This window comes from Drosophila erecta, unplaced genomic scaffold, assembly GCF_003286155.1.
Source record: "Drosophila erecta strain 14021-0224.00,06,07 unplaced genomic scaffold, DereRS2 tig00000055-arrow-pilon, whole genome shotgun sequence".
In the NCBI taxonomy this organism is placed as follows: Eukaryota; Metazoa; Arthropoda; class Insecta; order Diptera; family Drosophilidae; genus Drosophila; species Drosophila erecta.
In genome coordinates, this window is record NW_020825200.1 from 18420311 (window position 1) to 18437986 (window position 17676).

The 17676-nt window shown below is 47.3% G+C and overlaps 4 protein-coding genes across 6 annotated transcripts; 2 read left to right on the forward strand and 2 right to left on the reverse strand.

Annotated features, from left to right (window-relative positions):
• Positions 1-10997: 10997 nt before the first annotated feature.
• Positions 10998-12767, forward strand: LOC6542028 (zinc finger CCCH domain-containing protein 15 homolog). Its single transcript, XM_001970399.3, has 3 exons — positions 10998-11329; positions 11455-11889; positions 11948-12767. Exons 1-3 carry the CDS (start codon positions 11258-11260, stop codon positions 12659-12661), a joined length of 1221 nt encoding a protein of 406 aa, XP_001970435.1. The 5' UTR covers positions 10998-11257; the 3' UTR covers positions 12662-12767.
• Positions 12768-12819: 52 nt separating this feature from the next.
• LOC6540956 (nucleoporin GLE1) lies at positions 12820-15063 on the reverse strand. The gene is made up of 2 exons (XM_026979042.1): positions 14944-15063; positions 12820-14890 (listed from the first exon to the last, which is right to left on the reverse strand). The coding sequence occupies exon 2, from the start codon at positions 14885-14887 to the stop codon at positions 12881-12883; it is 2007 nt and encodes a 668-aa protein (XP_026834843.1). The 5' UTR covers positions 14888-14890; positions 14944-15063; the 3' UTR covers positions 12820-12880.
• Positions 15064-15269: 206 nt separating this feature from the next.
• Positions 15270-16749, forward strand: LOC6543072 (beta-1,3-galactosyltransferase 6). The gene has a single exon (XM_001970401.3). It carries the CDS (start codon positions 15334-15336, stop codon positions 16480-16482), a length of 1149 nt encoding a protein of 382 aa, XP_001970437.1. The 5' UTR covers positions 15270-15333; the 3' UTR covers positions 16483-16749.
• LOC6540921 (vacuolar protein-sorting-associated protein 25) lies at positions 16741-17492 on the reverse strand. 3 transcript variants are annotated; one of them, XM_026979044.1, is made up of 2 exons: positions 17349-17492; positions 16741-17289 (listed from the first exon to the last, which is right to left on the reverse strand). In XM_026979044.1, exons 1-2 carry the CDS (start codon positions 17382-17384, stop codon positions 16822-16824), a joined length of 504 nt encoding a protein of 167 aa, XP_026834845.1. In that variant the 5' UTR covers positions 17385-17492; the 3' UTR covers positions 16741-16821. The 3 variants fall into 3 exon arrangements, with proteins under 3 accessions (XP_026834845.1, XP_026834844.1, XP_001970438.1); XM_026979043.1 differs by having other exon boundaries at positions 16741-17304; XM_001970402.3 differs by having other exon boundaries at positions 16741-17296; positions 17349-17490.
• Positions 17493-17676: the final 184 nt, after the last annotated feature.

Below are 17676 nucleotides of genomic sequence, written 5' to 3' on the forward strand. Positions count from 1 at the left end.
CCGACATATCTGGCCAGATACGATCGCTGCACATCGGCCGGGACCACCAGGCCACCAGTCAAATGTGAGCCTGACCACGGGCCCGCTTTTTACGACTCAAACTCGAGCTCGGATCAAATGAAAATCTCTTTCCAATTGATTTGCAGCGACTCCAGCCGAGTCCAGCTGTGCGGCTGTCGCTTTGGTGGAAAGGCAGAGACGTTTCAATCGCTCCGCTCCGGAAAATGGGAATCGAGCTCAAACTGGAAATGGGAATGGGCATGGAAATGGGCATGGAAATGGAAATGGTCCCTGCGACCGTATATCATTTGTTTACATTGTATTGAGTTGTTAGCCAGCCGCCCGCTGCCCTCAGCCTGCGTTTTAATTGATCCAGGGGAGGGGCGTGGCGGGGGCGGGGGCGGCCCGCACACGTCGCCCCATATCGGGTCTTGATAAGCCCAACCGTGTCCCTGTTTTTCGGCGCAGTCGGGGTCAATCGTGGGCCGTCATTACTGGCCTCGTCCACTTGTTTTAGCCAGCAATGCAGCCAGGAAAATATACTCTATATGGCCCATTTTAGAATGGAAGTAGGGATAAAATTCACATAACACATTGTGTTTTTATTGTTTGAGTTGATAATGCGAATATGCATCCAATGCTCGACTTCAGCTCCAATGGGAAAGAACAAGAGGCAATTGTAATATTTAAGTAAATTCTTTAAGTAAAATAAATTTGGAAATTTTACGGTATTTTAACTCTTCTCGCTTATTTATTTATGATCCAATGTCATTTTCTTTTCCAATAAAGTCGATCAAACTATCACATACCCTTAACCTATTTTGCCTGGAAACTTGGCAACAAACATGGTGCCTATTTATGAGCTCCAATGTGCCGGAAGTTTCCGATTAGGCCGCTCTAGGCGTGCGCCCATTTATCAAACAAAGTAGAGAGTGGCCACTGAGGAGGAATCGAAAATTCCAGCTAATAACTTGATCGACTCCCAAATGCGGGCCGAACTTTGTGGGGTTCGGGGTGTGTGTATATAGAATTTCACTGCTGCGGTAGGTAGAAACTGGAAATGCTGAAAGAACAGAAGAAACGGACAGCGCGCGTTAAACCTCTTAAGTTCCCATTCAGCTTTGACAGTTTTTCCAGTTTTTCTAATGTATTGTGGCCGGCACTGCGCTTCCTCTATTCAGAAGATTTCGAAAACGCACGGAGACAACGGACCCGAAGACTCGAGACTCGAGACGCCTTTGTTTGGGAACCCACCGGGGAGTTCGTCTTGAGAACCTATTTGTTTGTTGTCGCACTCGGCGTAATGATCTGCGTTTGTCATCCGGAAAGGTTAACTAAACACGGACTCCCAAGCATTGCGTGGGAGTAGGTTCTACCAAAGGGAGAGGGGCGGGGACGTGGAGGAGGGAGTTCCAGCGAACAGATGTTTCAGCAGAAGTGACAAACTGCTCTTAGCGTTTACCCGGGAATCTTTCACTTTTTATGGAATGCATTAGGAAGGGCAAACATTTGAGCCAATAGTAGTTACCTTGCATGTAGTACACATGTATAAGTCATTGTTATTGTAATTCTGTGAGGAAAGTTATATAAATGGGGTGCTTAATACAGAGAGTGTCCTTATAGATACCATATTGATTTGTTTTTATGGTATAAAAAATAATCGAATTGCTGTGCACACAGAAATGATTTTGTAGTACTTGCCAACATGTTCCATCCACCAGCAGAGCAAAGGATCTATTATGATAAAAGAAATGGCAGTTTCGGGAAAAATCAGTTCGGTTCTCTCCTTTCGAATAGGTTGTACAAGAAAAGTGCAGATTTACGAGATCACTGAGCACAACACAATTCGTTCTGCCTTCCGAGAACATCGGTTGCCATGATGATGATGGTGATGGTGATGGTGATGATGATGGGACCGCTCGTCTCCGAAGGAGGTCTGAACCCATAACTCATCATTAATAACCGAACCTAAATAAGACGTTTTATTGTTGTAAACCAAATTGAATTCCCGCTGCGAGAGCCGGGAGGAGAAAGAGATCAGGGCGAGTCCGTAGATCTCCGATGCGACTGTCCAGATATCTCCTTTTCAGGTGTTACGGCTTGTCGGCACTGGACCAAAGGAATGAGACATCAAAGGCCACTGGGAACGGCCTGTCCGCTGTTATTATTGTTATTATTATTATTGTTGTCTCGGCTCACACTTCCTACACCCGGGGCAATGTCATAATTAAAACAATTTCGGGCCTCCACTGTATATAATCTGATTTGCTGGGAATTCTTCTCGCCGGATTGGCTTTTATGCCTTTTTTGCGCAAGTGCAAAAGTCGCTGCAGATCAAAGTCAAAGTCAAAGTCGAAGTCAAAGCCAAGTTGGAGTCGAAGCCATCTCGCCTCGGGCGTTAATCTGGCGTATACGGCTTCTGTTACCTGTTGTCGCTCTGGTTTTTGGTTCTGGTTCTGGTTGTCGATGGGATATCTCATCCCATTCCATCCAGCTGATCTGCTGTCCCTCTGTCGTCGTCGTCGGTGGGAAGCGAAACCCTCATCTTACAACAGTTTCCGTAATTCCGTAAAAGCGATTTGTGTTCTTCTTTTGGCTGGGCCGATTCTGCGAAACTAATTGATTATTTTGCTTTTTTGCTGCCGGCGACGGAAGACAAGTTAATTTTCTCACACCTTTTTCTACGAATTAATTTGTTTTGTCGGGCATTTCAATGGTAATTTCGGTTAATCAAGCCATCCTCCCTGATGGAAGATAATCGTGCGCAGTTTGATGGAAGATTTTGCCGGAAACTCAGGGAAATCGTTCTTTCATTTTGGTTTTAACAGGTGCTTGAGTTCTTCTCATGCTGGAATAAACCTTTTAATCGTTTCTGTTTCTCTGTTTCTATCTAAGTTATATTAGATCGTAGCTAGTTTAAAATGAGCTAAGCTTAGTTCATAACGGATTAGTGAGAGTAATGTTTAAAGACATACATTGATAATCAAAACCATGAAAGAAAACAGCTTCTCGCTTTGAAGATCCTGAATCGCTTCCGAATTTCTGCTGGAAAAACAAACAGTTTGTTCAGTAGATTTCGCAGGCAAATATTTGCTTAGGGAAGCAATTGCAGATTATAGCTGATTCATATGGCATGGCCCCAGCAAAAATGACTATGCGCCCAATTTAACGAGCACAAGGCAAATCTTTCGCTTCTTTTGGGCCATTAAGCATAGTTGGCGGGGAGAAGGAGACGTCCGCCGAGATGAGGGCAACTTTTTGAGGGACCACCACGAATTAACCTACCTACAAATTACGTTGGTACGGGGCCTGGGCTAGAAGAGAGTCCCAGATCGGGGTCCGAAATTGACAGACATACAGACATCCGGATCGGTGTAGATCGTCCAGATACACCCGAGGTACGAGTATACACAGACATGCCCACAACATGTGCTGCCAGCATTGAATAACCCGAACGAAAACACAGGAAAAGACTCAGCACTCTGCGGTCGCCTTACATTTATTGATTTCATCGCAGGAGAGTGGAGAACCGGGAGTCCCGAGGATCGGGCTGGAGAGTGGACGGACGCAGATTGGCCAGGGAGCTGGGGCAAACGGGTCTGCTGCTGGATGCTGCGCATCGCATTAAGCGTAGAACAGTGGCAGCCGCACAGCCCAGAGGGATTTGCCCCACACCCATCAACATTTCAACTTAATTCCCTTTTTGAGTCGCTTTCTGTCAGGCCCCAAGATGAAGATGCCCCACAGCTGGCATAGGCGACTGGAGGAGCACGGATGGCTTTGGTTTCGGGTAGTAGACCACCTCCATAACAAGAAGTTAAGGGAAAACCCTAATTACCTAAAATATCAAATACTGTGCCACCTGACACTGTTTGTTCGCACTTAACAGAGGAATCTCCTATGAGTTAGATTGTTTCAAAGAGCAAAGAAAGATATTTTGCATTTTGCTTTCCCTATGAATATATTCTTAAGATTAACTATTAAGATTTTTAAGTTTACAACAGTTTGGCATCGAATTGTTTAGTTTGTTGAAGAAAATGCCCACAATTAAATGCAATAATATTCCCAGTTCTGGTATACTCACATTCAAAAAGAAGCAGCTCATTAAACCAGTCAGCCTGGCCGAAATCCTTGGCTTTCCATGTTTGCGTTTCTGATTGCCAAGGTGCTGCCTGCGATTGCCGCGTATGCCATGAATTTGTTCCACTATACGTGCAATCATCTGCCAGAGTCCAACTCCGCAGCTCTGGGGTTCTGTGGTTCTGGGGTTCTGGACCTGGAGCTGGATGCGATCCTCGTCGTCCGGTATGCACACATGTGCCTGTGTGTAAATCAGTAGCTCCGTATTGAGTCGTTGACGTTACATGAACTTTGGCTACGGTTCGATTCGGGGAGACCTAAGCGGCTTTGGGGGATTCGCATTCGCATTACATTTTACAGGATCACGCTGGCCTGATGCGATCGGGCTGACATATCGTTCAGGGAAGACATAAAGATGCTCAGCTTCTTTTCGGCCATTTGGAGATGTCGGCTTCGCTTTCGTTGGAACCTCCTCGGTGAAACCCCTTCCGAGAAATGAAGTTTTGAATATTTGTTGCAACACAATTTAGTCTTTTGGAGCGCAGCCAAATATGGAACTGCATGCTCTTTTGTTTCCTTTAAGCCCGGATTAAGCCTAACTACTACTATTGTGATCCATCACCCATCAATCATAAGCGAAAAAGAAAGAAATGGCAAGTAAAAAGTAAAGTCAACAAATCCATTTAGCTGTTACGTACTGTTCAACGAGCCTATTGTACCCTCTCACACTCCAAGTAAGGGGTACAAGCAGTGCTGTATGGATGGCGGAAGTTCTCACGACGCTCGAAGTAATCCTGCACACCTAATCCAATCCGAGGTGAGTAGGAAACGCAGTTATCGCCTCAGTCACGGCCACCCGCATGGGATGTCATCCGAGTGGATTTATGCAGCACCTTTCGGCCCGACTAACCAATACCCCATGCCCCATGACCAGGCCATTAGTCTGTCTTGGCAATTATCAACGCCGCGGCGGATGACTCACGTATGACACTCAAGTCATAATGGAAGCGAAGAAGGCACTTAGCCAGGTCCGAATGGCTTTTACGGGCATACGGTTCGGACCAAATTTAGACATTATCCGGGGATCCGAGGAGAAAGAGAGATATATTGTTTGTTCAACTGCTTTGCGGTTGTGTAAATGCGTATAATTCCGTTTTATGGCTCCTGTGCAACACCACCATCTCCGTCGCCAACCCGTCCCAACCCATCACCATCATCGTAATCATCATCAGAAGCGGCAGCTGCGACCACGACCACGACCACATCCACCTCCAACGGCGGCCAGTCCGAGCACATAGCCACATTCCTGATGGAACGGACCTCGAAGGGAGACGAGAGCCCCCGACTACATAAAATTGTATTTAGTCATGCTACATCACTTTGTAATAATTTTCATTTTGGCGCTTGCTTTGATCTTCAGCCGCTTTCCGTGTGTGCGGCCTCCGGCCCTGGGGCTCCACCTCATCCCCGCCCACCTCTGGCCATAATCTGTGGACCAAAACTGCCACCGTGCGGCGCTCGTCGAGCTGCGTTAACTTCTTCTGAAATTATGAAGTCGGCCGAATCCGAGTTCGAGCGCCAAGTTTGTTTTCTCATCTCTTGTTGATTTCTCGCCTACTTTTTGCATTTTGGCCAGCGGTCGACTGTGCAATTTGATTGGGCAATCAACCGATGTGCGATTTGCGGTAAGTGAAAAGAACTTCGGCGGAATCGATACCTTGGATTGCAGTCCCATTGGCCCATGCCAATGCCAGAGATCTTTGGTGCGGCATAATCCTTATGCTACTGAATGTATGCTGAATGAATACCATAATACCATTTTATATTCATTCGTAAGATAATAGCCTTTAAGCATAAGCCCAATATCTCCCTGTACTAAGCGTGATGCAGTTTCCCCACTCCATTTGGCCAGAGATCCTTTCCCCATCCCCGCCGATCGGCTGCCCCACGTGGTGTCTGTTTGCCCACAAGTCTGTTACGGCCAACAATTCGGAAAATTGTTGACATGCAAATGGCAACAAGCCGTGCAAACTGGCCAGCAATGCGAGCAGCGGCTCATATATCATCCATCCAGCAGGCAGTTCCCCGTTCTCCGTTCTCGGACCGTTTTCCCTATAAATAGCACGTGTTGGCTGTGTGTTTGACCTTAGCACGACTTCCAAGTGCAATGATTTCCCTGGAAGTGGCATGGGATCTGGTTTTATGGACCCGACTAACTGCTGTGACCTTGTTCTTGCCCCTCCAAAGCGGTCTTGGTCGTTCGTTCTTAAGCACTTTATCGCTGTTGACATTGGCAATTAACGGGGCAGCTATTCAGAGACATCCGTAGACCGAAAACAAAATATTTTGGTTAGTCTAGATAAGTCAGGGATGAGTTGGGTGGTCCTAGAGCAATTCCTGCGCTTTAAAGTAATTACGAATGCAAAACAGACTGCTTTTATGGAATTTTAGCCAGTATGTCTTATAACAAAAGATAATAAGCACATACCTTGGAATTAGCCCACTTACTTAAAGGTCCGCTGCACAACGGGATGATCGATCTGCTGGGTAATTGGCACACCGTCTTATCTATGGTGTACAATTTCAAGGATCAGGAATGTACGAGCATATCGCAGAGACCAGATACCGCTGTTCCATTATATTTGAAATTTGCATCCCAGCCAAGTGCTTTTCCTAAGAGAGCAATTAATTATGGCCATTGGGCACGGGCAATATGTGTGACAGGCCTGACACACGAAAGAGGACCGAACTGGAACTGGACATGGGATCTGCGATCTGGGAGATGGGATCTGGGATTGGGATCGGGATCTGCGACTGGACCACACGCATCGTGTGTGACGGCGATAAAAATCACAGCATGTTGCAAACAGCCCATTGACGTCCTCCTCGGTCTCTTTGGCTCTTCGGCCGTTAATGCTGTTGTTGGGCAAATCTTTTGACAGTTGTGTTGAAGCATGAAGATGCCAAAGGCAACAGCACAGCCGCCAAGTGCGTATCTGAAGCGTCTGGGGCACTCGGAGCCACGGAAAGCGCATCAATCAAACGCACCGCCAGCCGATCCCCGTATTCCATATTCCATATTCCATATGGCATATGGATGCCACATACGGATAGCTATGGCCATACGCCATACCCGCACGGTCGCGTTCGATCAATCATTTATTATGGCATCGCTGATGGCGGCCCCAACGTTGGTGGCCCCCACCCGAAAACACACAAAGCAACCCAGGGAAATACTGGGAAAATACGGCTAATTTTCTATGGGCCGCATAAATTCGTTTTAGTTTCTACTTTCGAGGCGGGCGGACACTTAATTCTGAGCACGAAGAGCAATTGAATTGCCCGGCTGTCAGATCCAATTATATATTATGAATGTATTTGGTGTGCTGGATGCGAAAGTGGGGCATATGGTTCTCTGCAGCGGCTTGAAGGAACATGTGAAGTACAACCTAAGACTTCACTCGAATTGGCTTTTATAAAGGTATACATTCCAGCATAAACAGGCTACTATATATTAATATTAATAAATAATTAATATCATTATAAAAACAAATTTTTATGACAATGTAGTATCAAATTATTCCCCGCAATCATCAATTCCAATAACAGTCGCAGAAGACTGATTTATGATTAATCTTCCGCGCCAGCATACGAATCGGCTATTATTCTCCGGACCCATTTAATTGATTGACATTTTGCGCTGCCTATCGCGGCCGGTCAATGAAATAAACATTTTAATTCTAATTAAATTTGGTTGGAATTAATTGCAGCCCGTAGCAATAACGACACGAGACGGGGCCCAAAGCAAAACGAGGGGCCAGAAAAATACAATAAGATACAAAAAATAAAAAGAGAACAAATCACGCGAGGCTGGGCCCCCCAAGTGGTTTATTCATCGTTGGTGGCCGCATCCACATCCCCAATCAGTCGACAACGAAATTTAGTTGTTTAGTGGTTGCCTCTGCCTTTTGCTTTTGCTTTTGCTTTTGGTTTTGCTGGTTTTGCAGCGACGCGGCTCTTTGTCGTTACCATAAATATGGAAATTTTTCATTAGCGATTTCCGTTTCCGATTTATCTTAATGGGCAGCTGGCTGTTGTTTTGGTTGTTGTAATTAAGAGGAGCTACCGTTTGATGCCTCGGCAAAACATGTTGCAGCTAAATATTGCCGATAAACATCAAGGTAAACGCAATGCTGCCGATGAGACGACGACAGGCCAACCGCCAAACCACCAAGCCACCAAACCACCGAGCCAGCAACCATCAAACCAATAAAACCACGACGGACTTGGCTCCGAAGAAGAGCTTCGTGTGCGGTCTTTTATCAGGCTTTTGGCCAATGAAAGCGGCTATTAAGTCTTGGCCAGCCAACTGGCAACTTGGGTGGCAACATGCCATTCACCAATCACACATACACAGGCACACGCAGAGAAAATTTGCATAGTAATGAACCTGTGAGCTATCTATATTATTTTTTATAATTAATTACGAAAATGTGTCTTGCAGCCAGACTTTTCCATAGGGGATTTTGATTAGATAAAAATCAGTTATAGATCGCATGTCAATGCTCAAATTTTTACAAGCAAACTATTTTTAAATGGGATCCTCAATAAGAACTTCAATCTGCTCAAATTATATATAAACTAGTAAATTCGCTAAAACATATTTTGGAAAAGTGTGAAATGGAGGAAAATTTGAAAGGCACAAAATATAGGATAACCAGATACTAATTAAGATAATAAAACTAACAATACGGGATTAATTCTCCCAGTGCAGCCCCGTCTGTCGGCGGCGCCGCACAAAAAGAAAGCGCGTGCAACGGGCAAAAAAGCCAACCGACCGGAACTTCCACTGGCGCTATATGCAATTATCCGATCGGACTGTATCTGTGTCCGTGTCTGCGGCAAACAGTAGCCGCATTTGCCTTTTGCCAAAGATTGACAGCAGAAACTAAGCCTGGGATGGAGATGCCGGGACCACCGAGAAATCCGAATGCCTCCGATGTCTGGGGGATACGAATCCCCAGCCCACATGCACACATTTATATATGTACATTTGTATATGTACAGCCGATCCGAGATGCTCCCAGTTGGTTGTCGCCACGCCGTTGCGTTATATTGTCAAAAGTAACATGTTGCTGCTGTTCTGGCGCTGCTGCTCCCCTTTGCTACGCCTGCAATCCGCGACTTGCAACATGCATCTTGTTTTTTGATCTTGGCGCTGTAAATTACACGCCCAACAGCCGCAAACAATGGCTGCTGGTAAACCCTGTGATGGGGATGCAAATGATTGCTATCTATCTTGCTGTCAACAACACAATAATTGTTGCAACATTTGATGTTGCTGCCGTTGCTCGTCATAATTTGATTGCTGCCGCTGGGCAATTCTAGGTTGTTTGGGCCAATTACAGTCAGGAACGGCTGGAAAAGTCAGAAATCAGAGATAGCATCCAAGGAGCTTTCAAGGCTCTGGGCATATTTTATAGGTGCTCATACCAGTGCTTTGTTAGAATTGGAACTATTGAAAAGTTATAAACTATATGCACAAAATAACGCCGCAGTCGAGTTCCTCGACTATCAGATACCCTTCAGATACAGTCAGCTAGTGGCAGTGCGAACGTGAAAGTCCAACATTCCTTTGGCATATCGATAGAAATATTAAAACAAACATAAATATACAGACTCTTATTTCAAATGTTGAATTTCGTGCTTATGGGTGGGTGTGTGCTCGGTATTCAACCTTTATCCCCATCCGCATTCCCAGGCCCAACCCGAAATAAAGACCTTATTTCGCTTTCCTCGGAACGATAGTAATAAAGCCCAGCTTTACGAACGTTTGGCGCACTAGGATCGCCGGATTCCTAGAAAACCGAATATGTCGAAATCGCGGCACAAAGACAGGGGCCAATAATGCCCCACAATCCGATCCGATCGCAAATGGGATCTGGAGGCCACACACGTCGATTGCCCAGGAGCACAGGGAATGAAGAAGACAAAGACGCCGGGCGGCAAGAAAAACAAATAATTGCTAATTTTATGCTCGAATAAATGAGCGCGAGCGAGGGAGCAGAAGGATCAAAAATGGGCGCCCCACCATTCGGGCGGCATAAATTAGCGCGAGCGAGACGGCTGCCCAGAGACGTCACGCACTATCAAACGAGAAAATGATCAATGGGGCTCCTATCCACATCCACTTGCAGCGCACTCGCTCGCACTTGAGGTCGGTAGGAGGGGAGAGCAGGACGGCTAATATGGACCACCCAAGAAGATGACGTCGAATTAGGGGCCACCCACGAAGAGGCACGCCGCCGCTCTCGCTCTCTTGTGCATGTGTGTCGGTGAGCGAGTTGGTGCAGTGAGAGAAAACGTATCAAGTTGATGGGTTTTTTGTTATAAGAGGGCTTAAGGTATTTCAATAGCCATGCTATGTATACTGGATTTCTTGGATAATACTAACTTATACTTTTATACTAATAATACTTATTTATTCAGGATCACTATCCGGGTCGATCCGTAGTCGAAAAACTACGGACTCAACATCCAGATTCTAGTAACGCCAGTATCGAAAATTATTCAAATCGTAATATAACGAATCCGAAATAATTTCATCGTAACTTAACTGCCACAAGCATTTTTGGTAAGTAATGTCGACGCCGCTAGGTGGAGCTCGTGTAAAATCTGTGACGTAGTCGCTATGCTTCTAAAACAGCCGATCTAGCGATGAATATCGATCTAAAGATGAATAAGTAGTATATATTTAAAGAGATGTAACTTATACGACCATTCAACTTGTAAGCAGTAGATTAGGAAAAAAGTAATTAAAAATAAGTTGAATCATTTTTACATTGAGCCAAGTTTCGATCCCATGTAAAACATTAATTGCGCTAGGTCTGAGCTGTGCTTCAAACCAAACTGTTAAAAATGTGCCCAACAAAATTAATGCACATTCAATTTATGAATTAAAAGTTGCAGGCAAACACTCCACTTCGTCAGTTGGTGAACTTCCAACATTATAACTTTAAAAGCAGTATTAATAGGATTACCAGCTTCCGGAGATATGCTGCCCTTCGCGCTCTGGCCACACTGGCAGGGCCTCTTGTTCCAGCGTGGTTGTGCAAAAAACCTCGGTTTAACTTTATTTCTACATTTGAGTTGTTAAATTCCCGTATCCTGCCCGAAGATGCCCCCCAAAAAGGCGCCACCAGGTCCCAGCAAGAAGACGGAGCAGAAAAAGAAGGAGAAAGTCATTGAGGTAGGCTTCGTAACCGGGAAGCCGATGGGTGAGCCCCCTCTTCCAAAATCCGTGATGTGGAAACCCGGCGGGGAGAAATTCAATATGATCCACATTGAACTGACCACATGTAATTCAATCGGCAGGACAAGACCTTCGGACTGAAGAACAAGAAGGGCAACAAGCAGCAGAAGTTCATCCAGCAGGTGCAGAAGCAGGTCCAGTCCGGCGGACAGCATCCCCGCCAGGATGGGGACAAGCGCAAGGAGGAGAAGGAGAAGAAGCTGGCCGAGCAGCGCGAGATGGCGCTGATCTTCAAGCCTGTACAGACCCAGAAAGTGGAGAAGGGCACCGATCCCAAGTCGGTGGTCTGCGCCTTCTTCAAACAGGGCACCTGCACCAAAGGCGACAAGTGCAAGTTCTCCCACGACCTCTCCCAGGAGAACAAGGTCGAGAAGCGGTCCATCTATGTGGACATGCGCGACGAGGATGATCCGATGACCAACTGGGACGATGCCAAGCTGAAGGAGGTGGTCGAGAAAAAGAGCTCCGGCGAAAAGCAACGTCCCACCACGGACATTGTGCGTTTGATGCTAAAAAATCCGCTGATACTCAAAACTAACATCACCCGTTTTTTAGATTTGCAAATTCTTCCTGGAAGCCGTGGAAAAGTCGAAGTACGGCTGGTTCTGGGAATGCCCCAACGGCGGAAAGTGCATCTACCGGCACGCCTTGCCAGCTGGCTATGTGCTAAAGCGCGATAAGAAAAAGGAGGAGAAGCCCACGGAAATTTCGCTGGTCGATTTAATTGAAAAGGAGCGCGCAGCCCTCGGTCCCAACCAGACGCGCGTCACCCTAGAGTCTTTCCTCGCCTGGAAGAAGCGCAAGATTGCCGAGAAGAAGGCCAAGCTGGCTGCCGAGGAAGAGCGCAAGAAGAGCGACTTCAGCAAGGGCAAACAGTTTGGCATCTCTGGTCGCGAGATGTTTAGCTTCAATCCGGATCTGGTCGACGACGGGCCGATGGAGGAGGGCGACGCTGCCTTCGACATCTACAACCGAGAGGACGACGACGATAATGCCGTTGAGTTCAAGGAACTGGATCTGGCTGCCCTGTCGCTGGCCGCCAAGGAGGTGGACGGCTCGGGCACCATTGCCTCCACCAATCGACTACTGGACCAGGCAACGGAAGCAGCCAAAACAGCCGCAGCCGAGGACGCAGCGGCCGACGAGGATGGCCCATCGTCGTCTGCACCCGCCAACGATGCTGCCCCCATCAACAAGGATCTCTTTGTTGATCTGGCCGGCGAACTGGATGACCTGGATCTGGAAGATGAGGATGAGGACGATGACTAGTTCTCCGCGGAGTTTGTTTGAAATGAGTTCGTAATGATTTCTGCCTTTAGCTACCCTTCAATCAATAAAGTTGTGGCTTTCAATTGTTGCATTTCTGGAAATGAAACGTGTGCGTTTAAAACCAAACTTTTACATTTCTGAACGACTACATGCCTAAGCACTAAATCTATAAAAAGATACACTCAACTTCGATATTACAAAACTAACTAAATCGCATGTCTACCAAAATCCTGGAGGCAAAACTCCGACGGCCTGTGGAATCTGGCGCTCGCGCAGGAACTTGGCTAGGAGCATTTCCAGCCGCGTCTTTGGACCGCCTTCATCGTACGCCGCCAGCTGGGGCATGTAGATGTTCTGAATGTAGACCAGCAGCTTGACGAACTGCTTGCCGTAGGTACGCCACAACTCGAAGCCGAGGGTCTGGAGAATCTCCATGATCATGGTAGCACTAATATCGGGCAATGGCTTTACATTCACCATGTGCGTTAGCCAGAGCCATCCCTCATCCAGCTCGAAGCATTGATCCGGTCCAGCTGCCTTTCGTCCTTGAGTGATTATCACAGCTGCGTAGAGCCGAGCGATTCCCGTTTGACGCTTAAGGTAAATGTCCGGTTTCTCCAGCTCGTTTTTGTCCGTCAGCCGATAGCCTATGGTCTTCAGATACTGCTCCGGAGTCTGTCCCGGCTGCTGGGGTATAACGTAGGGCACCAGAAAGGGCGACTCTTTGTACATGTATGCGAGGAAAACCTTGCCAAAGTCCGGCAACAGCTTCCAAAAAGTTATTATCACAGAGGCAAAGGGAAAGGCAGCCTGGGGATTGCTGCATATGGCAGTCTCCGTTTGACTAACAAACTTCTTTGCCATGAGTAGCATGCAATAGTCTCGGGCCAGCGGATGGTCGTTAATAGTTATAGTGGCTGCATTCACCACTTTGGTTGGCTGGCCGGCAAAAAAGCTGTACAACTTGTCAAAGTTCTGAGCTAGATGCTGCGGACTAACTGCAGAGATGGCGTTGAGCGGCAGGTTTATTGCCCTGTGGCAACCGGTGCGGTACTGCTTAAGGGATTCGTCCGTTTGCAGCGGCTTTACGGCATCCACTTTGGACTGATACAGAGCTAGAATATCATTGTAGAACTTCAGACGGTCTGGGTGAACACAGGTAGATGTCACTGTGGACGCTGGTGGCACATCCTGGGATTTTGGCTCCAGAGGAGCTGGAACCTTGGCAGTCTCGGCCTCTTGTTGGGTTTTCTTAGCCTCCAACTCCACCTTCTCCTGCCTTAGCTTTTCCTGCTCCACCTGCTTTTGTTGCTCCTCCTCCTGCAGCTTCTGCCGTTCTTCTTCCACCTTCTTAGCGGCCTCAATTTTAAGCTGCTGCTGGATTTGTTCGGAGAACTCGGCCAGCTGCTTTATGATGTCCAGCTCCAGAGCATCCAGGCTCTTGCAGCACTCCTCCGCCTTGATAATGGAGCAGAGGAACTGGCTCTGCATCTCGCACCTGCCCATCTTAACGGTGCTCACAAGCTGTTCGAATTTTTGCCCCAACTCCTTGAGCTGTGCGTTTTGTGCGGAGCACACCTTGACCGTGTCTTTATCCAGAGAAAGCAGAATTCTGGCAATGCCCTCGTACTTCTGGTTGAATCTCCTTTGGCAGCGAGAAACGCCCTCCAGGGCCAGCTTGTGCAGCTTCTGGTCAGTCTGTTGGCGCAATGCCAATTGCTCGCGCTGCTGGGCCTCCAGTTGTGCAGCAGTCATCTGTTCAGCTTTCTGGATGAGGAGAGTTTCCTTGCGTTCTCGTAGCACCTTTTGTTGTAACTGGTCGCGTTGGCGTTCCTCCCCCTTTTGCTGGGACTCTTGTGACAGGCGCAGGGCGTCCTGTTTGTCCTTCAGCGCCTTCAGCTGCTGGCGGACACACCTCTTGCCCTCCTCCGCCAGCTCACGCTTTACAATGCTGGCGTTGATGGCCTGTACGTCGGGAAAGCATGATATATTGGGCTCAAAATCGGTTCTGAGCGGCTGGGGAATCTCGTGCTTTTCTTTCTTGTGCTCTGGAGCTGGGCTTTCTTCCGGTAATGGGGGTTCCGGTGTGCTCTTACTGCCCTCCACCCATATAGGTTCCCGATCCTCGCCCAAAGTCCTGCCCGCGCACGTTGTGGATGCCAGAGCCGCATTATGCATCGTCGATGTCACCTTCAGATAGTCCATCGCCCGCATCATGTCGTCCATGCTCTGAAGGTATCACGTTTAGCGCTAATCTTAGCCCAGTATATTACTACGCTTACCGCTTTTTTTTTATTTCGAAAATGGCTTAACACACTTTAAAGTCAACAAAAATATAAGACAAGACTGCCAACCGAATTCGATATCATTCGCATCAGTATTCCGTTACTGTGCGGGGTTCGATATACGGTCTTACTTTATTTTAAAATGAACTAAATTGAAATGCTTTAGTGCAGCGATTCAGAACTTGAATTTTCAAAATAAGTGGTTGAAGTAGTATCCAACCTTAGTGTGATTACAGTAGCTGCTATAGTGTTTTATTCTACTTCACTTTACTTCTTTTGATCGAAAATATCGAATATCCTCGTTGATGAAGAAATTTGCGATACACAAGTGAACTCAGTATATTTGCGCAACTGTTTCACGGTCACTCTAGTCAAAACAACCAATAAATGAGGCGATTAAATAATTTAGTGACTTTCTTCACAGCCATAACTGCCTTCTTTTTCGGTAGTTTCATCACAAAGATCCTCAATTCCGTGGACCAATGTCCGGCGCACCGAAGCAGAATTCCCCACCTGGAGCCGCACCCAAACCTCTTCCTTATGGTGTTGGTGCTCAGCGCACCACACAATGCAGAGGAGAGGCAAGCGATGCGGAGCACCTGGCTGGCGAGTGCGGGCCAATCCCTCGCACAGCCCTATCTTCCCGAGGAGTTGATCTATCTTCCGGCATTTAACGCCAATGGCCACATGCAGATGGAGCTGGTTGCGGAGCAGGCGAGCCGCCTGAGGGAGTACACGAATTGGCAGAAAACCCTGCTGACGGAAGATCCCCCAAAGACACAGAGGCGGATAACCGTGAAGCACGTATTTTCCATTGGCACACTAGATTTAAGCAGCTCGGCGCTTGCAGAGCTGGAGAAGGAGCAGAAGCAACACAATGATCTTTTGCTGTTAAATCGGCACCACGACACATACAGGAATCTTACGGCGAAGCTCGTGCAGTCCCTAGATGTCTTGGGGCGCCACTACGACTTCTCATATGTGCTCAAAGTGGACGACGATACCTACGTTAAGCTGGACAGTCTAGTCAATACGCTTGTTTCCTACGATCGAAAGTTGCTGCGCAAGAGGTCGGAATATAGGGACACTGTGTTGCCTCAGCTCTATTGGGGCTACTTTAACGGCCGATCCACAATTAAAACGAAAGGCCAGTGGAAGGAGTCTAATTATTACCTTAGCAAAAACTACCTGCCGTATGCACTGGGCGGGGGATACGTTTTGTCCCGAAATCTGTGTGACTACATTGTCAATAACTCCCAATTGCTGTCGCCTTATGGGTCCGAGGATGTCTCCGTTGGCACATGGCTCGCCCCACTGCGCCACGTCTATCGGTGGCACGATCCCAGATTCGATACCTCCTACACACCGCGCAAATGTCGGTCCTATCATATGGTGTTGCACAAACGCAGTGCGCAGATGATGAGAGACATCCACGACGGTGAATTATGCAGTGGCATTGGCTCGAGCATATTGTCTGATTACTATTACGATTGGACGAGAACAGCGGACAAATGCTGCGATAGCTTAGTAGTGTAGCTATGTCTTGGGCTTTGGCTTACCCGCGCTGAACTGGCCATTCTATGGGATCTTCCTTTCCCTTAAGAACAGCTACCACGATTAAACTGGCTGTGCAGAGATCCTAGCTGCGCTTTGCTTTGCAGCAAGGGAGCTTCCTCCTCTGCGATCGCCAAGAGCCACCACTTGTTTTGCGGCAAGTGGGGCAAGTTTGCATGCGTAGAAATTAGTTTGAAATGTCGAGACTGCAATGGCAAGTAATAAAAAGGATTCAAGGTGTACACTTTACGCTACTTTACTCTTTCATGTACTAGGACATCATTCGGGGAGCAAGACAAGGTTAACAAATAGCATGGACACCTAAAAGAACTTAACGCCGTGGCTGCCGTCCATCTCGATTAGCTCACACCTGCCCTTCTCCTCCAGCAACCGGAGGGCACTAAGCAGGACCGCCTCGTCCACGCCGTAAAAGCCCAGGTGGCTATTTTCTTCGTTGGAGGCTATCTCGTACAGGGTGCAGATTGTGTTGGTCTGACCCGTTACCTGCACCCAATCGTACACCATGTTGCCGTAATCCTCCAAGGTGAACCAGTACACCTGCCACTCCTGGCGTCGCTTGTCCAGCGGATTCGCATGCCCGGTTCGCTCCAGTTCGCCCAGGATGGTCAGGACGAACTCCGGCGAGAGGCGGCGCTTCAGGGATTCGTTGTGGAATAGTGGCGAGTTTTGGTCCCCGATACTAAGCGAAAACCTATTCTTGTCCTTGAGGTATTTGAGAAAGAGATCTGCCCAGACTTCCAGCTGCTGTTGTCTGGTTTCCTCGTGGGGCTGTAGTCTGAGACCCTGGGATTATTCGAGTGATGGAGCATCAACTGAAGGGAACTCACGTAAAGAAGGGTGGGAAGTTGTACTGCCAGGGCCATGGGTACTCCGCCATGCTGATTAATTACGAACTAAACATTTGTTTTTCCAATCGAAGAGATTACTAATGGTTTAGAGTGACCATATGCGCAGCATAGGAAAATACCATGCCAATGAAAAGCCAAGAAATATATAAAAGGGTCTTGCAATAAGTCGTAACTTTTTAATTTAGTTAATTTATTAATGCAAGTTATAAAATTAGGCCATATTCATTTTCAAATGCATATCCGCAATAATAAAGTTGATCCGAGTGCCCTTATCTTATGCCGTGAAATTCCGATCGCGCGAAATTTA

Excerpts from the sequence above, each read along its gene's own strand:
- LOC6540921 (XM_001970402.3), bottom strand. The coding sequence starts at position 17,398 with ATGGCGGAGTACCCATGGCCCTGGCAGTACAACTTCCCACCCTTCTTT. Across the intron at positions 17,297-17,348 it reads AACTTCCCACCCTTCTTTAC|ACTACAGCCCCACGAGGAAA; the intron begins GTGAGTTCCCTT and ends CCAGGGTCTCAG.
- LOC6543072 (XM_001970401.3), top strand. The coding sequence starts at position 15,334 with ATGAGGCGATTAAATAATTTAGTGACTTTCTTCACAGCCATAACTGCC.
- LOC6540956 (XM_026979042.1), bottom strand. The coding sequence starts at position 14,887 with ATGGACGACATGATGCGGGCGATGGACTATCTGAAGGTGACATCGACG.
- LOC6542028 (XM_001970399.3), top strand. The coding sequence starts at position 11,258 with ATGCCCCCCAAAAAGGCGCCACCAGGTCCCAGCAAGAAGACGGAGCAG. Across the intron at positions 11,330-11,454 it reads AGAAGGAGAAAGTCATTGAG|GACAAGACCTTCGGACTGAA; the intron begins GTAGGCTTCGTA and ends TTCAATCGGCAG. Across the intron at positions 11,890-11,947 it reads AACGTCCCACCACGGACATT|ATTTGCAAATTCTTCCTGGA; the intron begins GTGCGTTTGATG and ends CCCGTTTTTTAG.